The sequence below is a fragment of the Podarcis cretensis genome (assembly GCF_951804945.1).
Source record: "Podarcis cretensis genome assembly, chromosome: 6".
Taxonomy (NCBI): Eukaryota; Metazoa; Chordata; class Lepidosauria; order Squamata; family Lacertidae; genus Podarcis; species Podarcis cretensis.
Genome location: NC_137175.1, coordinates 17457560 through 17483766, shown reverse-complemented (window position 1 = coordinate 17483766; position 26207 = coordinate 17457560). Strand labels below are relative to the sequence as shown.

The following is a 26207-nucleotide window of genomic DNA, read 5'->3' as shown; positions in this document are numbered from 1 at the left end:
ACCCAGATTTCTGTCTCTTTGTTATCTCTGCCAGCCTGTCTCTCCCACCTGTATGCTTTCAGCCAAGGTCTGCTCTAAAGCTTTATCAATGGATCAGTCATTTTGAAATTCCTCTTCCCCAACTTTTGGAATTCCTGCAGAAGTCTCTCTCTCTCTCTCTCTCTCTCTCTCTCTCTCTCTCTCTCACACACACACACACACACACACACACACACTCTTCATCTTCCTGCAGTCTCAATGACAGTAATTCAAACTCTTGGGCCACAGTTGATTGAACTCTGCGCCCTCTAAAAACCAGGTTAGATATCTCCATTCTTGAGCATTGATGTTAAAGATTAGATGAGTCGGCCGGAGGAGGCTCCTTGGACAGACTCTTTGCCTTGGATCCTGCCTGTCTTTTCCATTCCCAGCCCAGCTGCAATTCTCCCTCCTCAGGAATGGTTTGGATTAGGGAGTGCACATATTGCCACAGGGTGAGGGGGACGGGGGGGGGGGGATGATTGCACCACTTATCCCTTCAGAGGGCCCGGCCTCCAATTAGAGCACATCAGAAGCCCTTACCAGCATTCGGTCTCCCGCTCAAGCCCCAGGGAGTTTGCTTAAGTGATGAAATAAGAAGGAAAAGATGGGGGGGGGACTTTGCAAAGGGAAGGCGACACATTTCTAGTTACTCTAGTAGGGTCAATACTGAAAGAACAGACAAGGCCCCCTCCCCCACCCGCTCAAAGATCTTTTGTTAAATTGTGCCCACGTGATGATTTGTGTTCACGATGGTGCAGCTCTATGTGATCTTCCTTTCAATTCTGTTTGCAGCTGCAAAGATTTCAAAACACATGTACTGCTTCATTTCTAATCAGTGCAATTCCTTCCTGCAGAAATCCTGTAAATTTTCATACCACAAATGTTTTGGGGTTTTCTTTTCTTTTTTTGTCCTGCAAGAGTGTCCCTCTATTTATAAAAAAAGACTGTCCCTCTATTCACCGATAATGCGATAACATTGGCCACATTCACACCATACATTTAAAGCAGTGTCATGCCACTTCAAATATCATGGCTTCTCCCAAAGAATTCTGGGAACTGTTACTTGTGGCAGGGCACTAAAAGTTGTTAGGAGATTCCCCCTGCTCCCCCCACAGAGCTACCATTCCCAAAGTTGAATCCCTTTCCCCAGAGGACTCTGGGAATGGTCTCCCAGCAACTCTCAGCAGCCTTGACAAACTGCAGTTCCCAGAATTCTTTGGGGGATGCCATAATGTTTAAAGTGGTATAATACTGCTTTAGGGACACGGGTGGTGCTGTAGGTTAAACCACTGAGCCTAGGACTTGCTGATCAGAAGGTTGGCGGTTCGAATCCCCACGACAGGGTGAGCTCCCGTTGTTTGGTCCCAGCTCCTGCCAACCTAGCAGTTCGAAAGCACGTCAAAATGCAAGTAGATAAATAGGTACCGCTCCAGTGGGAAGCTAAACGGCGTTTCCGTGCGCTGCTCTGGTTCACCAGAAGCAGCTTAGTCATGCCGGCCACATGACCCGGAAGCTGTATGCTGGCAGTAAAGTGAGATGAGCACCACAACCCCAGAGTCGGCCACGACTGGACCTAATGGTCAGGGGTCCCTTTACCTTTACCTCTAATACTGCTTTAAATGTATAGTGCAGATGGAGCCTGATTCAACTACTAGTCATCAGCTCTGGGATATGGAATGTGTGTGTGTGTGGGGGGTCTTTGTTACGCATTCATGATTATTTGTGTCCATGATGCAATTCTGCTGCCAATACGGTTTGCACTTGCAAAAGTGGTCACACTGCTTCCTTTCCAATCAGTGAGTAGCCTGCAACTTCCTGCTCAAATTCCTTCACATCATGCTGGAAATGTTCTGGTTTATTTTTGTCCCATTTTAGTTGTGCTATATGACCCCTCTGGGCAGCAATAATGTGGTAGCGCTGGGGAAACATTGCAGAACAAAACTAAAGCAGAATAAATCCACCACGAATGCACTGCTACCGTATCAAGAACATGTTGCAGAATACACCTGCAATAAAACGCCAATCTAAATGGGCCCTGGGGCTAGTCTCAGCACCTTTGGGTGCTAGTCTCAAATCCATAATGAGGAAGCTGGCTCAGAAAATACCCTTCTGTCATTTCAGAATATGATTGAAGGGTGGTGGTAAACAAATAATTGTTCTTTCTCTAACACTGATAATGATAATGATAATACTGTTTTAGTGTTGTTAGCCGCCCTGAGCCCGGCTTTGGCTGGGGAGGGCAGGATATAAATAAAATTTATTATTATTATTATTATTATTATTATTATTATTATTATTAATACTCTATGCATCTGACTGCATAGAGTATGCAGTCCCATCTGTATGGAAGTGAGAGCTGGACTATCAAGAAGGCTGATCGCCGAAGAATTGATGCTTTTGAATTATGGTGCTGGAGGAGACTCTTGAGAGTCCCATGGACTGCAAGAAGATCAAACCTATCCATTCTTAAGGAAATCAGCCCTGAGTGCTCACTGGAAGGACAGATCGTGAAGCTGAGGCTCCAATACTTTGGCCACCTCATGAGAAGAGAAGACTCCCTGGAAAAGACCCTGATGTTGGGAAAGATGGAGGGCACAAGGAGAAGGGGACGACAGAGGACGAGATGGTTGGACAGTGTTCTCGAAGCTACCAGCATGAGTTTGACCAAACTGCGGGATGCAGTGGAAGACAGGAGTGCCTGGCGTGCTCTGGTCCATGGGGTCACGAAGAGTCGGACACGACTAAACAACTAAACAACAACATGCATCTTACTGTGTTGCCCTAGCCACTCTGGGTGGCTTCCAACAAAACTAGTGTGTGGTGTGTGTGAATCAAGCATTAAAAGCTTCCTGAAACAGGGCTGCCTTCAGTTGTCTATGAAATAAATAGAAATTCCTCCATAAGCATATATCCTTAAGGAGTTTAGCTGTAAGGATGACTTAGCAAGAATGCATGAGCAACACCAACTATGAAATGCAGCTGCCTTGGCCTTCTTAAGGGACCCTTGATTGTATTGGATTTTGTGGTGTTGCCATTGTGATGATTCTATTGTTATGCAAGCATGACATTGTTCACATTTGTGGAAAGAAGCAGAAAAACCAGGAAGGCATCCCACACAACTTCAAAGCAGCCAGCCGCCTCCTTGCAGTAAAGGACAGCGAGTTCAGAGAGTTCATCTGATAGTGACAAGGACACGGCTTTCACTTTTAAAGGCCAGGGAGTTAAAATAAGTCTCCGTCTCAGCAACACGTACCCAGGACCAGTCTTGCCTGTGCATGCGGGGGAAAGAGTTCTTTGTCAAGCTGTAAAGCCATCCTAGCCTTCACAACAAACTCTCTCCCCCCCTCACTTTTATCTGAAATTCTTTTTGACTCAGACATAGCAGGGATTATTCATATGTGGAAGTCATTGGGTCTCTGGGAGAAAGAACCCACCTAGGGTAATTCCCTTTGGAGAAGAGGAAGCAACTCACTCACCTTTGCAAAAACATTGTTGTTTTTTAAAAACTATTAAGTATATCAGAGGTGTGAATTGTAGTCATTTGCCAAAAAAAACCCAACCCTCCTGTATTTAAGTTTAGACCATATTTCATGACTTAGTGAAATTGCATTAGAATGTTACCGAAGGAGAGGAAGAAATACCCTCACGTGGTTGAGGAATGCCTATGGATGTGATTTCACTAATGCTACAAATTGTTCTACCTGCACTCTGCAGCCTTCCTGGGTGCCCGCTCCTCAATTAAACTGGGAGGGCATTTGGAAGTGTCAGCAGCCAGGGAGGCTGCAGAGTGTAGGGGAAATGTTTACTGGAAGGAAACACACACACACACACACACACACACACCAGGCAGAGCTAACAAGAAGAAGGGAATCTGGAAAGTCTGCACCCACATACATTCCAAAGATATTCTTAAGTGCCCTGAGAAGGAGAGAGAAAAATTGAATCCTTTTTCTTAGGGGAAAAACACTTTTAAGAAATTGGAATACAGTGGTACCTCGGGTTAAGAACTTAATTTGTTCTGTAGGTCCGTTCTTAACCTGAAACTGTTCTTAACCTGAGGTATCACTTTAGCTAATGGGGCCTTCCACTGCTGCTGCTGCGCCGCCACCGCACAATTTCTGTTCTCATCCTGAGGCAAAGTTCTTAATCCGAGGTACTATTTCTGGGCTAGCAGAGTCTGTAACCTGAAGCATCTGTAACCCGAGGTACCGCTGTACAGGGGTACCTCGGGTTAAGTACTTAATTCATTCTGGAGGTCCGTTCTTAAACTGAAACTGTTCTTAACCTGAAGCACCACTTTAGCTAATGTGGCCTCCTGCTGCCGCTGCATGATTTCTGTTCTTATCCTGAAGCACAGTTCTTAACCCGAGGTACCATTTCTGGGTTAGCGGAGTCTGTAACCTGAAGCGTATGTAACCCGAGGTACCACTGTACAAGTTTTGGCACAGTACCAGTGAAACACGGGGTTGTAGCCAAGGTAGCAGTACGATAAGGCCACCAGCTTGTCCTACTGGTGAAATATTTTTGCACAGCTTGCTGGCAATTTTGTTGCACAATACTGTAGATGGTGGGATCTGCTGAGCAATGAATTTCCACTAGTGCAACTGCTGCTTTGGATTCCTCTGTTGTGCAGTGTGGAAGCTCTCCTGTTTGCCTACACATTAATCTTCGCATTTTACTCTGGCCCTTTGGTTTGACCCTCTGGTGTTCCTGCTCCAAGTACAATAAGACTCTAGCCACAGTGGTATGTGGGGTTTCCTGTTGGGGAAAACGGAGAACAATGTTCACCAGGCCACCTACAAAGAAGCCTGGCCATGCTGCTCTTTTGTAACACATGTCATCGTCAGAGGGCAGAAAGTCACCTTGGAAAAGTCAAAGCAGGACCAGCTGTTGGACTCAGCAACCTGTTTTTCTGCTCTCCCTTTGCAATTCTCCTGGACTTAATAAGCTCCGGCTGTTGCCTATTCGTGACCAGCTGGTGTGGCCTGGTGGTTAGAATGTTAGACGCACTTTCAAAAAGGCAGTTATTGCTATTGTGTAAAAGAACAGGGACATGGGTGGCGCTGTGGGTTAAACCACAGAGCCTAGGACTTGCCGATCACAAGATCGGCGGTTCGAATCCCCATGACGGGGTGATCTCCTGTTGCTCGGTCCCTGCTCCTGCCAACCTAGCAGTTCGAAAGCACGTCAAAGTGCAAGTAGATAAATAGGTACCACTCCGGCGGGAAGTATCACAGTGTATTAGGAACATAGGAAGCTGCTTTATATGGAAGCAGACCATCTATCTCAGTATTGTCTAGCTGACCGGCAGCAGTTTTCCAGGGTTTCATGCAGGGGGTCTGTACCTTGAGGTGCCAGGGACTGAACCAGGGTTCTTCTGCATACGAGACAGGTGCCCTACCATGAGTAAATCCTACCAAGTTCCATAGCTGCCACTACCTTGCTTATTCAAATGCATCTGCATATGGCTTTTCAAGAAAAAAAAATCTTCCTAAATTGGTTTACATGTCGCATGTGGAACACATTATAAAGTACAACGGAAGATTATACGAAAAGATGCCGCAAGAATCTCTAAAAAAAACCCAGTTGTTTTAAAACATTACTAAAAGCCAGTGTAATTCAACATAACACAAAATTATCAAAATGAGGCAAAATACTGGTTCTGCAACTCTGATCAAATTGCTGGCCCATTTTCTTTCCACATCACTGAGGCTGGGAGAACACAAAGTTCTCTGGTGGAGCAACTGTTTATATTTTCCCAGGCGTCGCCCTCCTGGGTGAACGTGTGGGCATAATGAAGCCAAAGAAATACGCCCAGTCTCTCTTTGAAATGGAATTATTTCGGACAGTGAATCCCCATCCATGGAATGTTTCCTAGTCATGGAATTCATTATCTTCATCAATTTTGCAAAGACCTTGTTTCCTGACAAACCGGAAAAGTATAAACCAGATCCTCAACACCAGAGATTGCTGTTGGAGGCAGTACACTTCTGAATGTCAGTTTCTTGAAATCACAGGTGGAAAAACCCTGCTGCACTTGGGTCCATACCTATGGGCTTCCTGCAGACATCTGGTTGGCCATTGTAAGAACAGGATACTGGACTGGATGGGCCTTCGGTGTGATCCAGCAGAGCTCTCCTTATGAGTATTAAGGAGCCAGCTGCATGTGTTTCATGGTCTCTACCCACAGTGTTTATTTGGGCATTGGCACTGAGTCTAAAAAAGGTAGCCAGCAAAGGTATGCGATGCCAGAGGGGTGCAGATATCTGGACTCCATCCAAGTTAAGGGAAATGCTGCTGCTAAAGAATGCTTTGATCTCCCCAATTTGCTCTAAAGTCCGTGCCAAGGCTGTGAGCTCATCCAGCACAGCCAGAGCCACACCTTGTCTCCCCTCCCCCTCCCCTAAAGCTTGAGGCTCATATGAGAGGAAAACATGGCTTGGTGGCACAACATGTCTCTCGCAGCTGCCTTTGTGAAATGTTATTGCTTGACGTGATTTTTTTCTTGTATTATAGAATACAGAACTAGTTGGTAAAACAAAGTGAATGTCGAAGGTGGATTAGAGAGTTATTACCCCCACGAAAATTGTGGAGGGAGAACCATTCATTATTATATAAAGACAATTGTTATGTTTAATTACAGTGGTACCTCAAGTTACATACGCTTCAGGTTACATACGCTTCAGGTTACAGACTCCGCTAACCCAGAAATAGTGCTTCAGGTTAAGAACTTTGCTTCAGGATGAGGACAGAAATCGTGCTCCAGCGGCGCGGCAGCAGCAGGAGGCCCCATTAGCTAAAGTGGTGCTTCAGGTTAAGAACAGTTTCAGATTAAGTACGGACCTCCGGAACGAATTAAGTACTTAACCTGAGGTACCACTGTAATATCTTCAGAGGGGACAGAGGGCCAGGTTGCAACTTGCAGATATCTACAGCAAAAAGGGAACAACTAGGGATTTTTTTCTACGTATAAGCAAGTCAGGAAATCTGGAAGTTCCCACCATTGAAGCAAGTGGCTTCACTCCAGCTACATAGATCTCTTGTTGCATTCTCACCTATAGGGAACAGTGGTGTTTTTATCTTTTGCTTAACAAACCTTTTCTCTCCCTATAATTGCACTGCTCTGTAGCCTGTTTTAGTATTTTGATTCTGCATTTTTTATTGATTCATAGCTCAAACTTGTGCATGATTGTTTGTTTTTTTTAAATAATAAAGGCCTGCTGAGTTCAATGACCTTCAATCTCGGCTAGGTATCACAGACCACTGATGTATTATGAATTGAATAAAGTGAATAAATAAAATAAACAATGTGTCTGTGGCACACCTCCACCCCAAAAAAGAAAGATTTTCGCCACCAGCATAGAGGATGCGAGAAGACATACAAGTGTTGCACAAAAAGAGTTGTGCATGCTACACGGTGACGTTAATTTAGATGCACATCTTTGTTGTTGTTGTTTAGTCGTTTAGTCGTGTCCGACTCTTCGTGACCCCATGGACCAGAGCACGCCAGGCACTCCTGTCTTCCACTGCCTCCTGCAGTTTGGTCAAACTCATGCTGGTGGCTTCGAGAACACTGTCCAACCATCTCGTCCTCTGTCGTCCCCTTCTCCTTGTGCCCTCCATCTTTCCCAACATCAGGGTCTTTTCCAGGGAGTCTTCTCTTCTCATGAGGTGGCCAAAGTATTGGCGCCTCAGCTTCAGGATCTGTCCTTCCAGTGAGCACTCAGGGCTGATTTCCTTAAGAATGCATAGATTTGATCTTTTTGCAGTCCATGGGACTCTCGAGAGTCTCCTCCAGCATATGCACATCTAGAAATTTAATTTAAATCAGAAAAAGATCTCTCCCAAGTGGGGCGGATGCTGCGGGACCACCAAGTCCCATCAACCCCTGCCAGGATGGCCCAAGGTCAGGGATGCTGGGAGCAACATCTGGAGCGCGGCAGATTCCCGCGCCAACCTGCAAAATCCCAAACCCTTCCCCGTGTCCGCTCTGCCACCTGCTGGCTCTCGCCGCGCGCGGTAACCGGACCTATTGGGCGCATGCGCTTTCCCTCTTCGATTTTTGCCGGCCAACCGGCACTCGCCTCCTCCCTCCGCCTCTCCTTTGAAGCCGGGCGATACCAACATTTGCCGCAGAGAGGGGGGTGGTACCCTCTGATAAGCTTGAGGGGAGGGAGCGAAATTCCCTTCGAGGAAACAAAATAACCCCGAGGTATGTTTTAATTTTTCCTCAGGGGAGAGAAACAAAACAAAAACCGGGTTGGGGGAGAGCCGAGTGGGGGATCCGTCTCCCCCGCCAGAGGAGAGGACGTAGTTCAGTCCCCAAGATGGCGGCCACCATGAAGAAAGCGGTGAGTGAGCTGCTGAAGGGAGGCCGGGGAGGGAGAGGTTGTGGCGGCTACGGAGGCGCCTCCGGTTGTGGCCTTTGCCTTGTGAAGGGAGGCCGAGGGGGGCCAGGCGAGGCGGCGGGACCGGGAAGCCTCGGGACTCAGCCTCTCTCTCCCCCCCAAATAACGATCTTTGGCCCGAGGCCAAACAGAACCATAAAAGCTTAGAGTCGGAGGGGACACCCGGGGGTCATCTAGCCCAACCCCCTACGAGGCGGGAATCTCAGCTAAAGCATCCATGGCCACCCAACCTCTGCTTACAAACCTCCAAGGAAGGAGAGTCCGCCACCTCCTGAAGGAGACGGTTCCACTGCTGAACAGCTCTTCCTACCAGAAAGTTTTTCCTGATGTTTGAGTCGGAATCTCCCTTTTTTTTTTGCAACGTGAAGCCATGGGTTCGAGTCCTACCCTCCGGAGTAGGAGGAAACAAGCCTGCTCCCGCCTCCCATGTGGCAGCTCTTGAGATATCTGAAGATGGGTATTTCCTCTCAGACTCCTCTTTTTCAGGCTAAACATGCCCAGCTCCTTCAACCGTTCCTCATAAGGCTTGGTTTTTCAGGCTCTTTTTGCCCTCCTCTGCAATTTATTATTAAATTATTGATTGAATTAATTTATATACTGCCCTATACCTAGAGATCTCAGGGTGGTTCGCGGAATAAAATCAAAATATAAAACCACAAAATACACAATCAAAATAAAAACAACCCCCTCCCCCCCAAAAAACACACATTTCAAAAGGGCATAGGACCCTCACAACATTTAAATTAAGGCAGTTAACCGACCTGGACAGGAGCCACTAGTTGGAAACGTTCCAGCTTGTCAACATCTTTCTTAAATTGTGGTGCCCAGAATTGGTCACAGTATTCCAAGTGTGGTCTGACCAAGGCAGAATAGAGTGGTTCTATTACTTCCCTTGATCGGGACGCTATACTTATATGCAGCCTAGAATAGCATTAGCTTTTTTTGCTGCTGCATCACACTATTTACTCATGTTAACCTTGTGGTCCATAAAGCCCTCTAGGGCCTTTTCACATGTACTGCTAGCACTCTAGCTGTTTCCCATCATATATTTGTGGAGCTGGTTCTTCCGGCCTTAGTACAGAACCTTACTTTTATCCATCTATCCAGATATTAGATGTTGCTGAACGTGCTTTAGCTAAATCTTTTCTTTGGTACATACAAACAGATCCCGTTGTAAGACTCGCTGCCTCATCCTGTGCATTTTTCCTTGGAAGAAAGTCTCAATAAATTTAACAGGAATTGCTCCCAAGTTGGAGTGTACAAACAGGCTGGTATTCACCCTACAAAGAATCTGGCCTTTTGGACATACTTGTTGAGTATTGGGTGGTGAGTGTTTTGTGCATTTGAAGGGCTTTCTGGAGGGGCACCTATGTTAGTTCCTTGCTGCAAAACAACAAAAAACTCAACACATTTATTATGGCATGCAGGTTACAGTCCACTTTATCAGATACAGGAAGTGTTTTCCTGAGTTGTGGGTACATTTTGTGTGTTTGTTTGTGTGTGTGTTGGGATTTGGTACGATCAGACAGACATGCAATGCAGAAAATTATAGACAGTTCTAATTATATTATTAGCAGTGTCCATTCACAGTAAATAAGAGTTGAAAAGACGTATCCTTGCATTGGTAAGCCGATTGATACATGCAGTTAATACATAGAAATCTGTCGTGTCAATTCAATCCACATGTGACAGCATTGAACATCTTGATTACTGTACAATTATGCAAAGGGCACTGAGGGAGAAAAATGCACACACCCCATTATAAACTATAGGGCATTGTTTATTTTATCTGTTTACTACGGTTGGATCCAGACAAAGTTAGTTTAATTGTGTCCCTTTTGAAATCCATGCAGCCTAACTTAGCCAAGACAAATTTTTCACATTTATTACTTGTGTCGGCTTCTAATGTTACATTCATCTCCAAGGCGCTCAAGGCAGTGTATGTGGTTCTGTCTCCCACAACAATATTGTTCGAGAGACAGTGATTGACCCAAGGCCACCCAGTGAGCTTTACGTCCAAGTGTGGATTTGAACTTGGGTCTCTCAGGACCTAGTACAACACTAGCCAGCATACTACACTGGCTCCTTTGTGATCTCAGGTGTTACCTAGGGTCACTTTGTCTTTGCTAATGTCCCAAGGTGTTTGTCTGCAAATGTCCTTATGCTCCTTGTTAATGTGCTTTTGTTTCCTTCCTGGTCTTGCTTCTGTTGAATTTAAAGTAGCCAGCTGGTTTGAAATCCTTTGGAAAATAATGCTGGTAAAATGTGGATATGTTGACTAGCTAATCTAAAGCAGAGACTTTAATGGTGAGCACACTGTGTTCCATAATTGGATTGAAAACACATATGATTGTCTTGTGTGTTATGTGTATTGAGCTCTCCCTGTTTCTGTTGGTCTATTCCAGGCAGCAGAAGATGTCAATGTTACCTTTGAGGATCAACAGAAAATTAACAAGTTCGCAAGAAACACCAGCAGAATTACAGAACTGAAAGAAGAAATAGAGGATAAAAAGGTACCCTTACTATAAAGCCTCTGGATGGGAATCTGTTCACTGTATGAAATCCTAAGCACGCCCAGCTGTGTAGAAGGTCCCATTTAACTGAGTGGAACTTCCAGTGATGTGAGGTGGGAAATTTTATATTTTTCCACACTTCTTTGGAAATGCATTGTTTATTTAACGTTGGTAGCAGAATGAATAGGCACAGTGCAAGTCAAACTGGGTAACTGAAAATGCATAGTAGTCAAATAAAAAAATCAAAGTTGTGATTAATGTTTTCTGGTGTTCACTAGGAAGCACATATATTTATGTACACAACTCTTCAGGCATGCTAAAATTAGTAGGTTACAGTTTTTAGTATGCTATTAGTAACTGGATGGGAGAGTTACTGATCTCTTGATCACAGAAACAGCTTCAGAACTTGCAAGATGCATGTGATGACCTCATGATGCTTGATGACGATTCACTACTGATACCTTATCAAATTGGAGATGTCTTCATTAGCCACCCACAGGAAGAAACAGAAGAGATGCTGGAGGAAGCAAAGGTTGGTGCTTATTCCTTGTGGATCTTCTGTGGGTCCTGTCAGTGATGCAGCAAAAATTTTTTGTGTGTGAAGCATCATTGAGTCTGGCAGATGAAAACCTGATAAGAGTCTTCTCTCTCTTCACCTCTCTCTCCTCTTCTCTCTGTTCGTTACTATACTAAATAATATTAAATACTGTAGTATTTAAACATTTCTGCTGTGTAGGTTTTCTGCATAGGACAGACACAGCATCCATATTAACAGGCCGGTTTGCCCCCATACTGCCCCACCATTGTAGCAAGATGGGGAGCTGCCTTATACGAAGTTGGGCCTGGTGTCAGAAGCTGACATGCATACAGCTCAGTGGCAGAGTATCAGTTTTGCTTGCAGGTCCCAGATTCAGTCTCTGGCATCTTCAGGTAGGACTGGGAGAGAGCCCTGTCTGAAATGCTACCAGTCAGTATTGACAGCATAAAGGCAGATGAGCCAATGGTCTGTCATAGTGTATGGCAACTTCCTGTGAAATGCCAGGGCTCATGTGCCCTGGAGGGCCCTCTGGGCTGACACTGGTTGCTGGTGTCTCTCTTTTTTCTTTACGCATTTTCACTAGGGCAGTAGGCTGGTAGCGCTCAGTCTGGTGCTGTGAAGTGAAGCCACAAGCTGGGGCGAGGCTGCAGCAGCCTGCCATCTTCATTTCTCCAGTGATGCCTACCCATGCCACTGCTTGGTAAGGCCCAGCAGGCAGATGCTGAGGTGGATGGGGCAGGGCCCCTCCAACCGGTTGCCAGCCCTGTTCCCTGGCACCTGATTAGCCATTTCCCCCAGTACTGATACTAGAGGTTGTGAGCCTAGTCGTCACTGAGGTGTTAAGCTGGCATCTTGAATGTATTACTCCATTGCAAAGGTGGAAGGGACATAGCTCCACATTTGAACATCTGTTTTGCATGCAAAAGGTCCCAGGTTCCCTGACATTTCCTGGTCAGGCTGGGAGAGGCAATATTTTCACATGGAAGATCATTATTGGGAGCCCCCATTTGCAGTTTAAAGTGGTACTGTTCATACACAGGTTTACCACCTTATGGAAAACTAGGTTTGCAGGATTTGGAAAAACTTAGTGGCTCTGAACTCCAGTGCTTAACACCTCAGTATGTATGCCTTTCAGTGGAACATTGATACATTTGCTTTCGTATTTATCATTAATATATATGCTCCTGGTTTAAGTATAAAACTCGCTGGATTGGATCCAGAGTTAAGCGTGCCTAATGATGCTGGTGGAAGCTGACTTTCCCACCCACCCCCCGAGCCTCCTTATCTTTGAAAATACTCTACTGGGGGCTGGGGGACCTGCTCATGGAGGTGGGCTGTGGTGCAGGAAGGTGAATTCCCCAAAATTTTGTGGAGGCTGGGGTTTGCCATGGGCCGGAGAGGATGGGGAAGGCAGCTTTTGCAGCCCCCAATTTGATTAACTCTGGATACAACCAGCTATGTTCTCCCCATCTTGAAAAAAAGTTACAATTAGAATAGTGGTCAAAACTGACTGAAACTGATTTTCATGAAGCTCGTCAGATTTCATTTAGGATCACTTGAAATGCATCAGTCTTGGTCTTATAAACCATTGTTTATTAGATCAGTAATGACTACCACTTTCTTCCCTTCTCCCTCCTGACTCATGCCTTAATGCCAGACTCCTGGAGTTTGTTAAGCCACAGTTTCCCATTCTATCCAACCTGATCCTGTTTTCCAAGCAGCTGCACAGATCTTTCTTCTGCTTTATTCTAAAAAGCTCTAGAGTCTATGCTCGGACAGATTAGGAAGCCTTTCCTCTGATTCTGATTTTTACAAAAATAATAATGTTCTAAACCCCTAAGCCTGATTAATGTGTTTCCAAAAAGCTTGTTTATAGTGTCTTGTCATTTATAATAGCCGGTCCTGTAGAAAATCTATAGGTTTCTTCTGAGAACTGGATGTTAGGCAGTTGTGGTTTTTTATGATTTGTTTGGGGTTGTTACTTTTTCTTCTTCTTTTTCTCAGAAAAACCTGCAGGAAGAAATTGGCGCTTTGGAGTCACGAGTAGAATCCATCCAGAGAATATTATCAGACCTCAAAGTCCAGCTTTATGCAAAGTTCGGCAACAATATAAATCTTGAGGCAGATGATAATTAAATATTGTAGAAATAGTATTTTGTTTTTGTACTAATTATTCTGCTCTTGCAATAATGTTTTGAGAAGCCCCACATATTTGTTCGTTTTCAGGAAAAATGCATTCACTTGTCGGTTTCATGTATTTAAAGACGGCATTCTTATTTTGCAAATGTATCATTATTTATATATGTTAAGTGAATAAATCCAAATTCCGCAGGTGCATTATCAAGGTTGGGTGCTTAAAGGCTTATTGAAATGATAATAAAAGTCAAACAAACTTATTGCGTCTTGTGCTTAAAATGTCCTTCCAAAAATAATGTAGTATAACAACAGGATGGTGTGAAATCGCTCTGTAGACTCAATGATCAGTCTTATTTCTGGCAATCATTATTTTTGAACACCTTCAATTTAATGGTAATGGGAATATAGAGGCAGAGGGACCGAGCTGTGACCCAGGAGGCAGGCAGCTCAAATGTCATCTTGCCTGTGAGCTTAGGATAAACCGATCTTAGGGTTTCGTTTACAATATGGGGCTCATAACACTGACGTACTACGCTGGTTGTGAAGACTGAGACAATGAAGTCCTATGGATACCTGGTTGCCACCAGAGAATATCTTAGCACTTAGAATAAACACCCCTAAGTGCAATTTTTTAAATTAATAATTGTGCTGAATCTCCTGTATTCAATGTGTTAATTGCATTGCAACATCCAGCATTGGTGTTATAAAAATGTAGGGTCAAATAGTTCTTCCCTATCACTTACTTTTACACCATGGCTATTGATTTACCAGGTGCCATTTAAAAATGGAAAAGCAAGGCCTCTACAGTCTTTAAGTAAAGCAGAATGGGGGGAAACAGGGGATGGAGCAGTCTTTTTTCATGATGTTCAAAAACACATGTAAGGTGCCTAGCATAAGCGTAGAAAATCCCAGGACATTTGTATATGAGAAAAACATACCACTGATAACCTTGTCTTCTGTGCCTTTGTGGCTAATGAAGCAAACTGCTATTATTGACTGTCCAGAAGATGGCACTAGAATGCCAGCTATCTCTAGGCAGAGAATCGGGCAAAGAGATTTCCCTAGAATAAATTGCCGTATTTGCCAAAGAACCACAAATTCATTTCAGCAGGAAGAGGGGCTTGTGCTAGATAAATTAATGGAGAGGTGGTCTGTCAATGGCTGTTACTCAAGAGGGTGATATGGAACCTTCATGTTCAGGAAGCCACTGACTACCTGCTTCTAGGGAGCGATAGCAGGAGAGCGTAATTTCCCTCATGTCTTCTTTGTGTCTTCCTGGGGTTAACCGGTTGGTCACTATGGGAAGCAGAATGCTTGACTTCAGTGCCACCAGCAGGGCTTTCCATCTGCTCTTGGATTCTAGCTCACCTCTGCAGCAGAACATCACATACTTATCTTGCCCCTACAATAGTAAGTGGTTCAGATTATTTCAGTCGGTTCCAAACCCAATTTTCAAAAGCCAAGAAGCAAACAGGGAAGAACAGAGCAGAGTGCCATTTACTTTGTTAGTGTTCTTCACTAGCGAACAACTTGGCAGGCTCTGAGCTGCGTCGTGTGCCTTCAAACCATTCTGTCAGTTGAATCAGGATTGTAGAGTTGGAAGGGAGCCCTAGGGCTATCTAGTCCAATCCCCTGGAATGCAAGAATCTTTTTGCCCATTGGGCTCAAACCCACTTCTCTGAGATTAAAGGTCTCATGCTGTACTGACTGAGCTATCAGACAGGAAATGAGAGACTCATGTAGTAGGCTGTCCTTTCTCCAGGGAGCTCTCATTCCACCCACTCTTGCCTCCCAAGAACCCGGTGATGAGTAGGTTTGGCTGAGAGGTAGTGTCTGACCCAAGGCCACTTTCTTGGCTGAGCTGGTGGTGCAGATAGGCAGTTTTAGATCCTAGGCTTGATCTTCAGAAGGTACTTCAGAAGGTAAGGCAGCTCATGTGCTTGGGGACCCTTCTGCTTATTCTGCTGAGTGGGGCCCTGCACCACTAGGTTGAGACTTGGAACTCCAGTCTCCCCAGCTGATGTTCAGCAATCTATTTGCCATTGTGGCTGGCTCATATTAGTCCTTTGGACCACTAGGAAAGTGCAGAAACATTTGCTTACAGCCATCTTCTAGATGCCTCCTTGCATGTTTTTGACCTGGTCTTTACTGTCTCAGCAAGACAAGGATGGGCTGATCTTTCAGGATGGAAATGAAAATGGCAGGAAGAAGCAGCTTTGGCCGCTCTGACAGTGACCAAGTTTGTGCACGTAACATAGCTGTCAAGTGTCCCTTATTTGAAGGGACAGTCCCTTATTCCAGCGCCATGTCCCACTGCTGTCCCTTATTGATGGATGTCCCTTAAATGATGTCCCTTAAATTTCAAAGGAAGCAGCTCCTCTCCCTCCCTCCCTGCCGGCCAGGGAGGAGGGAGGCTCCAACTGTGTTGCTTGGCTGTGTTGCTCACCCAATAAGAAGTCGTAAGAACGACTGGGGGGTGGAGCTTGCATGCCTTGTGGCTAGTTAATGCAAGCTGAGGGGTTTTTTGAATGCTGGACGCCATTTTGTTGCACGTGCTGCTGCAAACTTTGCAATGCAAAGCCAGGCCGCAGAGCCATCTTAAGTTGAGGCTGCATAGGCCTTGTGGTGTATGTGATTCAGATTCTATTCAGTTGAACCTCTGGTTACAAAGTTGGTTGGACAGTGTTCTCGAAGCTACCCAGCATGAGTTTGACCAGACTGCAGGAGGACAGGAAGACTGGAGTGCCTGGAACAGGTGAGGCTGCCGGTCCCTTATTTTGGCTGCTGGTCCCTTATTTTCAAATCTGTAAGTTGACAGCTATGCCAAACTATGGTTCAGCAAGAATGAGCAAATGTATTGTGGCTTGCTGGAGAGAAGATTGTGGCTGTTTTGCTCCTCTTCCAATCTTGCTGCTGCCATGCTGCTGTGAGCTAAGTCATGGTTCGGCTTAGTGATACATCCGATCTTTTGCTCATGGTTTATCTCATTGCAGGCAAACCATGAGCTGTAGCTAAGGTTTGTTTTACCGCCAACAGATTTTAAATGTTTTCAATATGGTTTGTTTGTAATTGTACTTTGTATCATGTACCGTATTTTTCGCTCCATAAGGCGCACTGGACCATAAGGCGCACCTAGTTTTTAGAGGGGGAAATCAAGAAAAAAAATTATTTGGACAGGCGGGGAGTGGCTGCATGCGGCTATGGCACAATCCAAGACAGCCAGCGGGATGGATCCCGCTCGCTGTCTTGGCTTCCTCTTTAGCCGCGCAACCTCTCCGGCCGGGAGAGGCTGCGCACGACTATGGCAATTCCCCCCCCCCTTTAAGGAGCACGCGGCTCCTGCGGGCTTTTCTACGAGGAGGGAGAAGGGACTGACTGGCCGCGTCAGTCCCTTCTCGCTCCTGGGGAAAAGCCCGCAAGAGCCGCACAGAGCTTGTGTGTGGCTCTTGGGGGCTTTTCCTGCCTGCCTCCCCCCTGCATTCACTCCATAAGACACACACACATTTCCCCTTACTTTTTAGGAGGGAAAAAGTGTGTCTTATGGAGCAAAAAATACGGTAAGTGTTTGGCACCTTTTTCTCCTTTGAGAAAAATAAAAATGAAACACCACTTTGTGCTCTGATCAAATTCGCCCCCTCCTCCTGTGGCTATTTTTAACCAAAGAAATTTGTTGAGAGATCTTATCATGGGGGCCACATGTAGTTTGGACTTCATTATGTGTATGTGAGTTCATATCTCGAAATAGTTCAGGTAACTTATTGTTCTCCTTGTGTGCGTGCGCTTATAGTTCACCCACTTGCAGAAGCAAGAAGTCAGTAACCAGCAGAGACCTTTTCTTTAATCATTGAACAACACAACATAATTTTCTTTGGAAACACCAGGGCAATAAGCTGGTGCCAAAGAAGGCTTATTAAGCACCACATGCAAAGGCAATGCTTGAAAAGTGGTGGACAAAGACAGCAGGCTCAATATTGGCCTGTTTTAAAATTAGCACTCGGGGGTAAACTAATAAGCTGTGCACTTTGATTCTGGGTTGTGTTTCTTCAATCTCTGCTGCCCAATAACACAATTAAAAGTTTTGTACGGAAGGAAGAAACTTTGGACATATGTTTTCAAAAGGCAGAAGCATTCAGTGGATACAAAGGCCAACTTCACACATGCTTCAGAATCTCTTGGGTACACTAGACACTAGATTACCGGCACTAGAGCCCCAGATGAATGTGTGAATGGAGAGCCGAACACAGTCTTTAACTGCATAGCTAGCAATTCTGTCCTGCATTATCCTCCAGAGTGATTTTTGAACCAGCCAAGAGAAAGCACTGCTTTACACAGTGCATGGTTAAAAACAATGGGATTTGCTACCCTAAGTGGTAGTGATGGTCACCAATTTATATGGCTTTAAAATGGGATTAGACAAATACATGGAGGATAATGGTCTCAATGGCAACTAGTCGTGATAGATAGGTGGGACCTCCAGCACACCAGTCATTGGGACTGGAGAAGGCTGTTTCACACATGCCTTACCTGTGAGATTCCCATAGGTATATGCTGAACATGCATCTCTTTATCCTGGCCTTTGACGCCCAAGATCTAGCTGTCTAATCTATCTGTCTATCTATCATCTTGGAATCTACCCCATTCAAATTGTAAGTTGTTTTAACAGATTTTCATTTTTTAAATATATATATATATATATGCAAATATAACCAAAAGAAACAGTGTCAGCTTACATTAACAATAAAGCTAACCCAATTAACCTGACCTAAGGGTATAAATTAATATAAGCACTCCATAGGTCCAAACAGATATTGATATGAGATGGACACTCATAAGATATACATCTGAACATAGAAAGGAGCAAGATCTTCAGAGCACTGAGGAGCAAAGGTGGGTATTTATCCTTCCAACCTTGAGGTATAAGTTTCTTTGCAAAGCCTTGCAGGATCTATTTCAGTTGTCTTTCGGATTTAATTGATTTTAATATTGTATGTTTATATTGTTAATCTGCCCTGGGACCTTATGGTGAAGGGCAGGTAAGAAATCCAACTGATCATCATCGTCGTCATAATCTAGTTGGCCACTCTGGGAAACCAAAAGGTGGTCTAGATAAGGCTTTGGTCTAATTCAGCAGGGGCTGTTACCTTCTTATAGCCCTCCTCACCATTTCAGCTCTTGCAGGAGGGTGTGGCTCCAATGCCAGGCATGGCTCTCTTTTTTAAGTAGGAGAGCTAAGTGTGCAAAATCATCAAACAGATGTAAATAGGTGTCCTGATGTCATCCGTCAGAGGCGGTGTCCAACACTAGCGACTGAAGCTAAATTTATGCTCCATTTGTGCATGTTGATTGGATGTTTGTCACTTCAGACAGAATGCTTGGAAAATTAGGCAGCAAGGAAGCTTTTAGCCAGTGGCAATGATGAATTTATTAGGGATGTGGGTGGCGCTGTGGTCTAAACCACTGAGCCTAGGGCTTGCCAATCGGAAGGTTGCCGTTTCGAATCCCCACGACGGGATGAGCTCCCATTGCTTGGTCCCAGCTCCTGCCAACCTAGCAGTTCGAAAGCACGTCAAGTGCAAGTAGATAAATAGGTACCGCTCCAGTGGGAAAGTAAACGGTGTTTCCGTGCGCTGCTCTGTTTCGCCAGAAGCGGCTTAGTCATGCTGGCCACATGACCTGGAAAAACTGTCTGTGGACAAATGTCGGCTCCCTCAGCCAGTAAAGCGAGATGAGCACCGCAACCCCAGAGTCGTTCGTGACTGGACTTAACTGTCAGGGCTCCTTTAACTTTTTTTTTTTTTTAAAAAAAATGATGAATTTAAGGTGGATGTGAGCAGTTGTGGGGTGTTGTCTCTCTCTCTTTTTTAACTACATGCAATGGCTTGGCATACCGCCTGAAAAAAGGGACCGTGCAAGTCTGAAAATAGCGCGCCAAGTAGATGCAAACTGCCACTGGATGATGGACGTCTCCTTCCAATGCATGCAAAATTGGTGCTAAGCACTGCTAACAGCTGCTTGATCTCAACGTAATAATAAATTAAGAGAGAGTTGTGCTAACAAGCATCAACATCATATATTTATCAGTCTGTGGATTCCGGATCTTTTAATTTGGCACATTTGGAAGAACACAGTGAAGAAATAAACTGAAAAATAAGAAAGCTGTTTCATTGGTCCCTGGGACTACCCCATTTCACTGAAATATGGAAAATCTCATAGTAACTAGCTGTGCCATCAAGCATTTGGAACCAGAAGCCTGGAATATATTGTCATTCAATTTTTGCAGTTGGAATAATAATAATAATAATAATAATAATAATAATAATAATAATAATAAATTTTATTTATATCCCACCTTCCCCAGCCGAAGCCGGGCTCAGGGCGGCTAACAACAATAAAACAGACTCTCTCTCTCTCTTTCTTTCTCTTCCTATGTTTGGAAAAGGCTTGCGTGTGGCTTGTGGCACATTTACCCTTGGTGAAGTGTGTGGGTTGTTTTTTTTGCTTTGCCGCTGAGTAAAAATAATTAGGAAGTGGTTTTGTTGTGTAAAAACACCAAATCCACTGCAATTGCATGACCTGAATTTGCTGGCATGCAGTTGACTCTCACATGCAACATTCCAACAGTTTTCTCAGTTTCTACTTTTTCCAGCCTTTTATTCCAGATCTTCATGTTTCTGCAGCAATTTGCACTATTGTTGTTGGTTGGTTTTTTAATCCTCATGAAAGTTCTTCAGCATTTTAGTGCAAATTTCTCCTAACACATTTTTACGTGCAGTTTGGACAAAGTATACCCATTTTTGCAAGCTGATTCCCCGAGTATAATGCATGTTTGCCATTTTCCTTAATGTATGCATTTTTGTATACTCTACTTGGGTGGAGAGCTGCATTGCAAATCTTGGAGGAGTGTAAATTTTGATGGCTGGCTGTGTTTCAGTTTGCATATTATTCTGGAAAGTGTGACTTGGGTAGATTCTCCTTCAGATGCCCACCAAATCTAATTTCTCCCCCACCCTTAGTTCTGAAGCGGCCCAATGTTCTGACACCATTGCACTGTGTGTCCCCCTGCCCTCGCTTGGCAGTCAGTTATGTACCACAGGAGTGCACAGCATAAGGAGACAACAACAACAACAACAACAACAACAACAACAACAACAACAACAACTGATTACTTATACCCCGCCCATCTGGCTGGGCATCCCCAGCCACTCTGGGCAGCTCCCAACAGAATATTGAAAACATGATAAAACATCAAACATTAAAAGCTTCCCTAAACATGACTGCCTTCAGGTGTTTTCTAAAATCAGGTAGTTGTTTATTTTCTTGACATCTGTTGGGAGGGCGTTCAACTGGGTACGCGCAACTACTGAAAAGGCCCTCTGCCTGGTTCCTTGTAACCTCACTTTTCGCAGTGAGAGAACCGCCAGAAGCCCCTTGGTGCCAGACCTCAGTGTCTGGGCTGAATGATGGGGGTGGAGATGCTCCTTCAGGTATACTGGACCGAAGCTGTTTAGGGCTTTGCTTTAAAGGTCAGCACCAAAACTTTGAATTGTGCTCGGAAACGTACTGGCAGCCAATGAAGATCTTTCAGGACCGGTGTTATACGGTCTCGGCAGAAATGTGGTAAGCTGCAGTACACATTTGAGTGGAGAGAGAAAGAATTCATCCTGCAGGGCTGCTATGTTGAATGGCAACCCCATAACAGCTCTTCCCCAGACCTTGGCCCAGATCCAAGGCAAAATGAAGCATCTCCAACTCTAGCGAAACAAAAGGGATGGAGGAGGCATGCTTTGTTCGGCACTCAACAGGGGCCACTAAAGGTTATTCCTACCTTCAGGGGACCGGCTTTCCAAAACGACAAGCCGTTTCATTAGCACATCTCAGTTCGACGGACACAGATGAAGGAGAGCTTTCTTGCTTAAAGCCTTCTATCAGAACTCGATAAATAATTCATGGGGCACATTTTACCGGGTACATTTGGAGTCACAAATTGGCTGTGAGAAAACAAGCGTGATTTTTCTCCGGTGGGTTAATTATTCAGGATGAGTGGCTAAATTCCCCCTCGTTCCTTCCTGTCTGTTTCCTTGCAAATATCCAATATTTAGGTTGTGTTTAGATGCTACATGACACACTGCTTCGGATGCTATTGATCAGTTCCCCCCCTGATTAGGGGAGCGTCCCTCATAGAGTAAAGTCCGGGAGCGAATGTTCATGATTTCTCATCTGAAATTCAGTTTGTGTTGGTCATCAGCACTGCTTGCTTTCAAGGCTCTCCACTTTCCCTTTTAGGAATTAACTAAATCTGTAGACTATTGGGGTGGGGGGAATTCTCAAAATGCCACTCATCCATGGAGCTATGAAGTATTACATAGGGTTTCTTTTTTTATCTCTAAGGGAAAATGGAGGTCATCCAGCTGATCGACTGGCTTCGTGTAGGATGCAACTGTGGCATCCCTGACAGATGGCCATTCATCCTCTGCCTAAATACCTCCAGCCACACCTGGTTAGCAGTAGTAGAGCAGCACAGGAACTGGCCAAAGGCAAGGTACTCAGAAGGGCTCCTCACCAGCTTGAGCCCAACTTTGCTGTGATGCCCACTCTCCTCCCTGCTACACCTCGAAATCTCTCAAATCTGCAGAATCCAGAGATTCACTTCACTCATTCACTGAATGCTTATAGGAGAAGTAGACCTCCAGAGACCGGGAAACACAGAGGACTCTGTAAGGCAGAACTTCCATAAACATAATTTTATTGTGCTTTTATCAGATTGTTTTTTACAGTCATGGCTCCCCCCACCCCAGGGCTGTCTTAAGCATATGCGGTGCCGGGGTTCAAAGATCCACCCGGCGCCCACCCCGGCTGCCCAGTCCCAGGCATGAAGGAGGGCGGAGCCGACTGGCTGCCTCAGCGTTTTCCTGGCTCGGTAGCCCCCGAACTTGCAGCAGAAGAGCCTGCCGTGGGGCTCCGACCAATGGACGTGCTCTTCCCCAGACTCAAATCTCGGGCCCTGGACTCTTGGCCTGGTGCCCCTGAGAGCCCAGTGCCTGGGTGCCCCGCACCCCTAGAACCTATGGGTAAGACGGCCCTGCTTTCCCCAAAGAATTCTGGGAGCTGTAGTTTGTTAAGGGTGCTGAAAGTTGCCAGGAGGCCCCTATGCTCCACCTCCTGGAGCTACAATTCCCTGAGTGGTTTAACAACCAATTCCACAGGGAACTCTGGGATTTGTAAGGAATAGTAATAGTCTTCTCTCACTTGGTTCCCCATTGACTGATTTGCGGAGGTCAAATCAGTAGCCATTGATAGCTTTATTCTCCATAGTCAGAGGCAGTAATGCTTCTGAATACCAGTTTCTGGAAATTGCAGGAGAGGAGTGTTGTTGGGTTCATGATGTTCTTGTGTGTTTTCTGCAGGCATCTGGTTGGCCACTGTAAGAACAGGATGCTGGAATGAATGGACCACTGGCCTTGATCCATGGTCTTATGCTTAGTTCCCACTCAAAGCAATTTAATTTGATGGCGTCACTATATGCCACATGGAAAATTACTTCTTTTCATCTCCCCTGAATCTCCTGACACCAAGCTTCATTTGCGAGAGGGAGAAAAACACGTCTCTATCTACTTTCTCCACACCATCCCATGGTATTAAGCATCTCTGGGCTACAGAACATGCCTAGATTTGGTCACAGTAGCCCACATCCTTAGTCTGACCTGGACAGCTGATTTGGCAAGACTCGAATCATTTCCATTCCCAGCCTCATTTTATTCCTGCTTCAATTTGTTCCTTGGGACAGGAGAAACAAATGATTAGACAGGAACAACATAGTTATTATTCCGCTGAAACGGCAGCAACACTGAGAGTGCAAGATGACATGAAGTCCATGGAAATTAGATATAATCATATTCTCTGCTCAATTTGTTTCCCTCTCTGGGGTTATTTTTAGTCTTGTTTACTTTAATTGTGTGGATGTCTGAAAGCCTATCTCGTTCCATGTTGCGCAGTGCATAATAGTGGTTCCTTCTGTGTCTGCCATGCAGTCATTTTGTTTCCAGCCTTCTCCGTTCAGATTTTGCATACACGATGCCATGCTGAGCACAAGATGGCGTTTGCATCTCCGTCTTTCATTATAAGATCCACTTTTTGAAAAGGAGTAGGAGGTTCAAGGTCTTTCAGGCCATTGGCCTTGCTACATTCAGCAACAAGGACTTGTAAGGATGTTTGTCTCACTGTGGATACAAGTCTTCTTGAAGGCAGCGGCCCTGTGAGGCCCTGTCTCTGAGAAGGTTTGTAAGCATCATCAGACAAACATCCTTACATGAAGTAGCGGCAGTTTTTGCTCCAGATGCTGTGTCTGCACCATCCCAAGCTCCCTGCTGCCTTGGACCTCTCAGTAGCTGGCAGTGGTGCATGGCACAAGGAAGCCAGGTCAGCAACACAGGCCCACCTGTGCTGCTGAACCAGCTGCTACCTGCTTACAGGTCCCCTGAAGACCTTGAGATGCTGGTCAAGAGTAGATGAGACATGTGCCTCTCACATGCTTATAATCTACAGAAACTCGCAAGGGCTATAGATAAATTTGAAAAGACTCATCTCTGTTGTGCATCGGTTACACTGGGAGACCTAGTGTGATGGTTCAGAATGTGCAAAGCAGTTTGGCATCCAACTTCTTTGAAGGAAGGGGGAGTTGTCAGTTTGGCTCGGATTCAGCTCTTACACAAATGTCCAGGGTGGATGAAGCCTGCCAAGTTACAGGGATATAAGTTCAAGGGCTTTGGGGCCAGACACTGTTCCGTTTGGAAATTAATGGTAACAAGCAGCGTGTTCATAGGAAACCTGCAGGAAAACCTCATCAGAATTTCAGGTTTTCATTTCAGGGATGAGTGAAAATGGACTTCCCCCAAACTCTCCACATTTGCAGGTTAAATTGGAGGGGAACATTTTGCCAAACATCCTCTAGAGAGGCAGAATTCTCCAGCCATTTTGGGGGGGGACAAAAACTGAAATGGCTCAGAAGACCTTCTGAGAAATTTTGGCTCAGAATATTGATAGTGTTGTATGCAATGCTGCGCAAGAGGCATTTTGCTAACACAAAGAACTTTCCCTTCCCCTCCTCTCCAAGTGTGTTCCCCCTCTCCAAGTCTGCTCAGGGTGGTCCCCAACCCCTAGAGCCAACTTTATGGCGAGAGAGAGGGTTGCAAAGGAGAGGATGGGGATGTTCCTTTCTGCAAGCAGACATTGGATGTGTGAGTGGCATGGCAGTGATGAATACAACCTTTCATTCCTAATGGTGTATGCAGGGATCAGTGGGTGAAAAGAAGAGGACTGAGCTTTTCCTCCAAAATATTGCTTCCTTTTCGAATATTATTTTGCATTCTGGGTTGTATCCATGGTTCTGCTCAAAATTCTCTGCACCATTTGCAGAAGTTGAGGGTGGAGACATTTTGCCAAATATTCTCTGAGAACGGGTCTCAAATTCTCCAACGGTGTGTATGTAAGCTTCAATTAAAACTAAGCTCAGATGACCAACAAAATTGGAAGCCTTAACGCAGCTTAATTTCTTGTGACAGAGAAGCAGTCTTCCTATACCCTGGCAATTTTTCAGCCGCATGCTCAGAAAATAAATGGTAATCATCCTGCTTCCTCCTTAAGCAGAACCACTGTAAACTAGTCTGCAAATGAGAACTTGTCAGGGGGAAAACACATAAATTAACCCTGACAGCTCAGCTGCACCAAAACACATTTATGAGTCAAAAGAATGCAAATTGTTATTCATGCTTCTGGGCTGACACCAGATACCCAGGCAATTCTGACATTCATTATTGTGGTGTGATCATTGGCATTTGTGTCCTAGACAGAAGCCCAGCTCTGCATTAAGGAAAGGTTACTGTGTGGGTCTTGAAGTCCTCTGCAGTGCAGTGCAAAAGTGTAACAACGGTTGAGTTTAGACTTTCTCATCTGGAAAGATTCATGACAGCAGGCAGTGGATGTTGTCAGGGCTTGGGATCAGCTCAGAGCTAACAGATGCCGTAGCTTAGTAGCCGACAACATGCTTTCCATGCAAAAGGTTTCCTGTGCATCTACAGCACAGTTACAATGGGTAAGGCAATTGTACCCCAGGTACAAGCATCACTGCAGCTTACCAGCAGGGAAAGGGGTGAGGTAAACATGGTGCAAACACACCAGCAGATTCAATCCAGCACTCCCATCAGTGTGTTTGCACTGCACTGACCTAGCCATCACCTTGTCCACCCCAATGATGGTCAAGAGTTTGGAAACCAAGCCTTACAAGGAGCGCTTGAAGGAGCTGGGTATGTTTAGCCTGGAAAAGAGAAGACTGGGAGGAGACATGATAGCCATCTTCAAATATCTTAAGGTCTGTCACATGGAAGAGGGAGCAAGCTTGTTTTCTTCTGCTCTGGAGAGTAGAACTCAAACTCAGGAGGTTGTGGACTCTCCTTCCTTGGAGGCTTTTAAGCAGAGGTTGGATGGCCATCTGTCATAGATGCTTTAGCTGAGATTCCTGCATTGCAGAGGGTTGGACGAGATGACCCTCAGGGTCTCTTTCAACTCTATGATTTTATGATTCTGTGGAAGGTCAGG

At 45.1% G+C, this 26207-nt stretch overlaps 1 protein-coding gene and 2 long non-coding RNA genes across 5 annotated transcripts in view; all 3 read left to right on the top strand.

The window, feature by feature from the left end:
- The window catches only part of LOC307218087, a 113456-nt gene that overhangs the window by 25862 nt on the left and 61387 nt on the right, over positions 1 to 26207 (top strand). The window contains exon 3 of one of the 2 annotated variants that reach the window (XR_013839753.1): positions 2450 to 2765. The exons of the other annotated variant lie outside the window; for it this stretch is intronic. This is a non-coding gene — a long non-coding RNA (uncharacterized lncRNA). Of the gene's footprint in view, positions 1 to 2449; positions 2766 to 26207 lie in introns of those variants that run through there. 2 annotated transcript variants of the gene reach the window in all.
- Positions 8191 to 13876, top strand: PFDN4 (prefoldin subunit 4). Of its 2 annotated transcripts, none has more exons than XM_079980124.1 (4): positions 8191 to 8372; positions 10835 to 10942; positions 11334 to 11474; positions 13485 to 13876. In XM_079980124.1, exons 1-4 carry the CDS (start codon positions 8349 to 8351, stop codon positions 13614 to 13616), a joined length of 405 nt encoding a protein of 134 aa, XP_079836250.1. In that variant the 5' UTR covers positions 8191 to 8348; the 3' UTR covers positions 13617 to 13876. The 2 variants fall into 2 exon arrangements, with proteins under 2 accessions (XP_079836250.1, XP_079836251.1); XM_079980125.1 differs by lacking the exon at positions 8191 to 8372 and adding an exon at positions 10583 to 10736.
- On the top strand, positions 16441 to 17243 carry LOC307218445. The gene is made up of 2 exons (XR_013839976.1): positions 16441 to 16706; positions 17179 to 17243. It is a non-coding gene; the product is annotated as an uncharacterized lncRNA (long non-coding RNA).

What these genes read in the sequence shown, in the direction of transcription:
- PFDN4 (XM_079980124.1), top strand. Translation starts at nt 8,349, where the DNA reads ATGGCGGCCACCATGAAGAAAGCG. An exon ending in CGGCCACCATGAAGAAAGCG is followed by an intron (nt 8,373 to 10,834) that starts GTGAGTGAGCTG and finishes GGTCTATTCCAG; the next exon opens with GCAGCAGAAGATGTCAATGT. An exon ending in AGATGCTGGAGGAAGCAAAG is followed by an intron (nt 11,475 to 13,484) that starts GTTGGTGCTTAT and finishes TCTTTTTCTCAG; the next exon opens with AAAAACCTGCAGGAAGAAAT.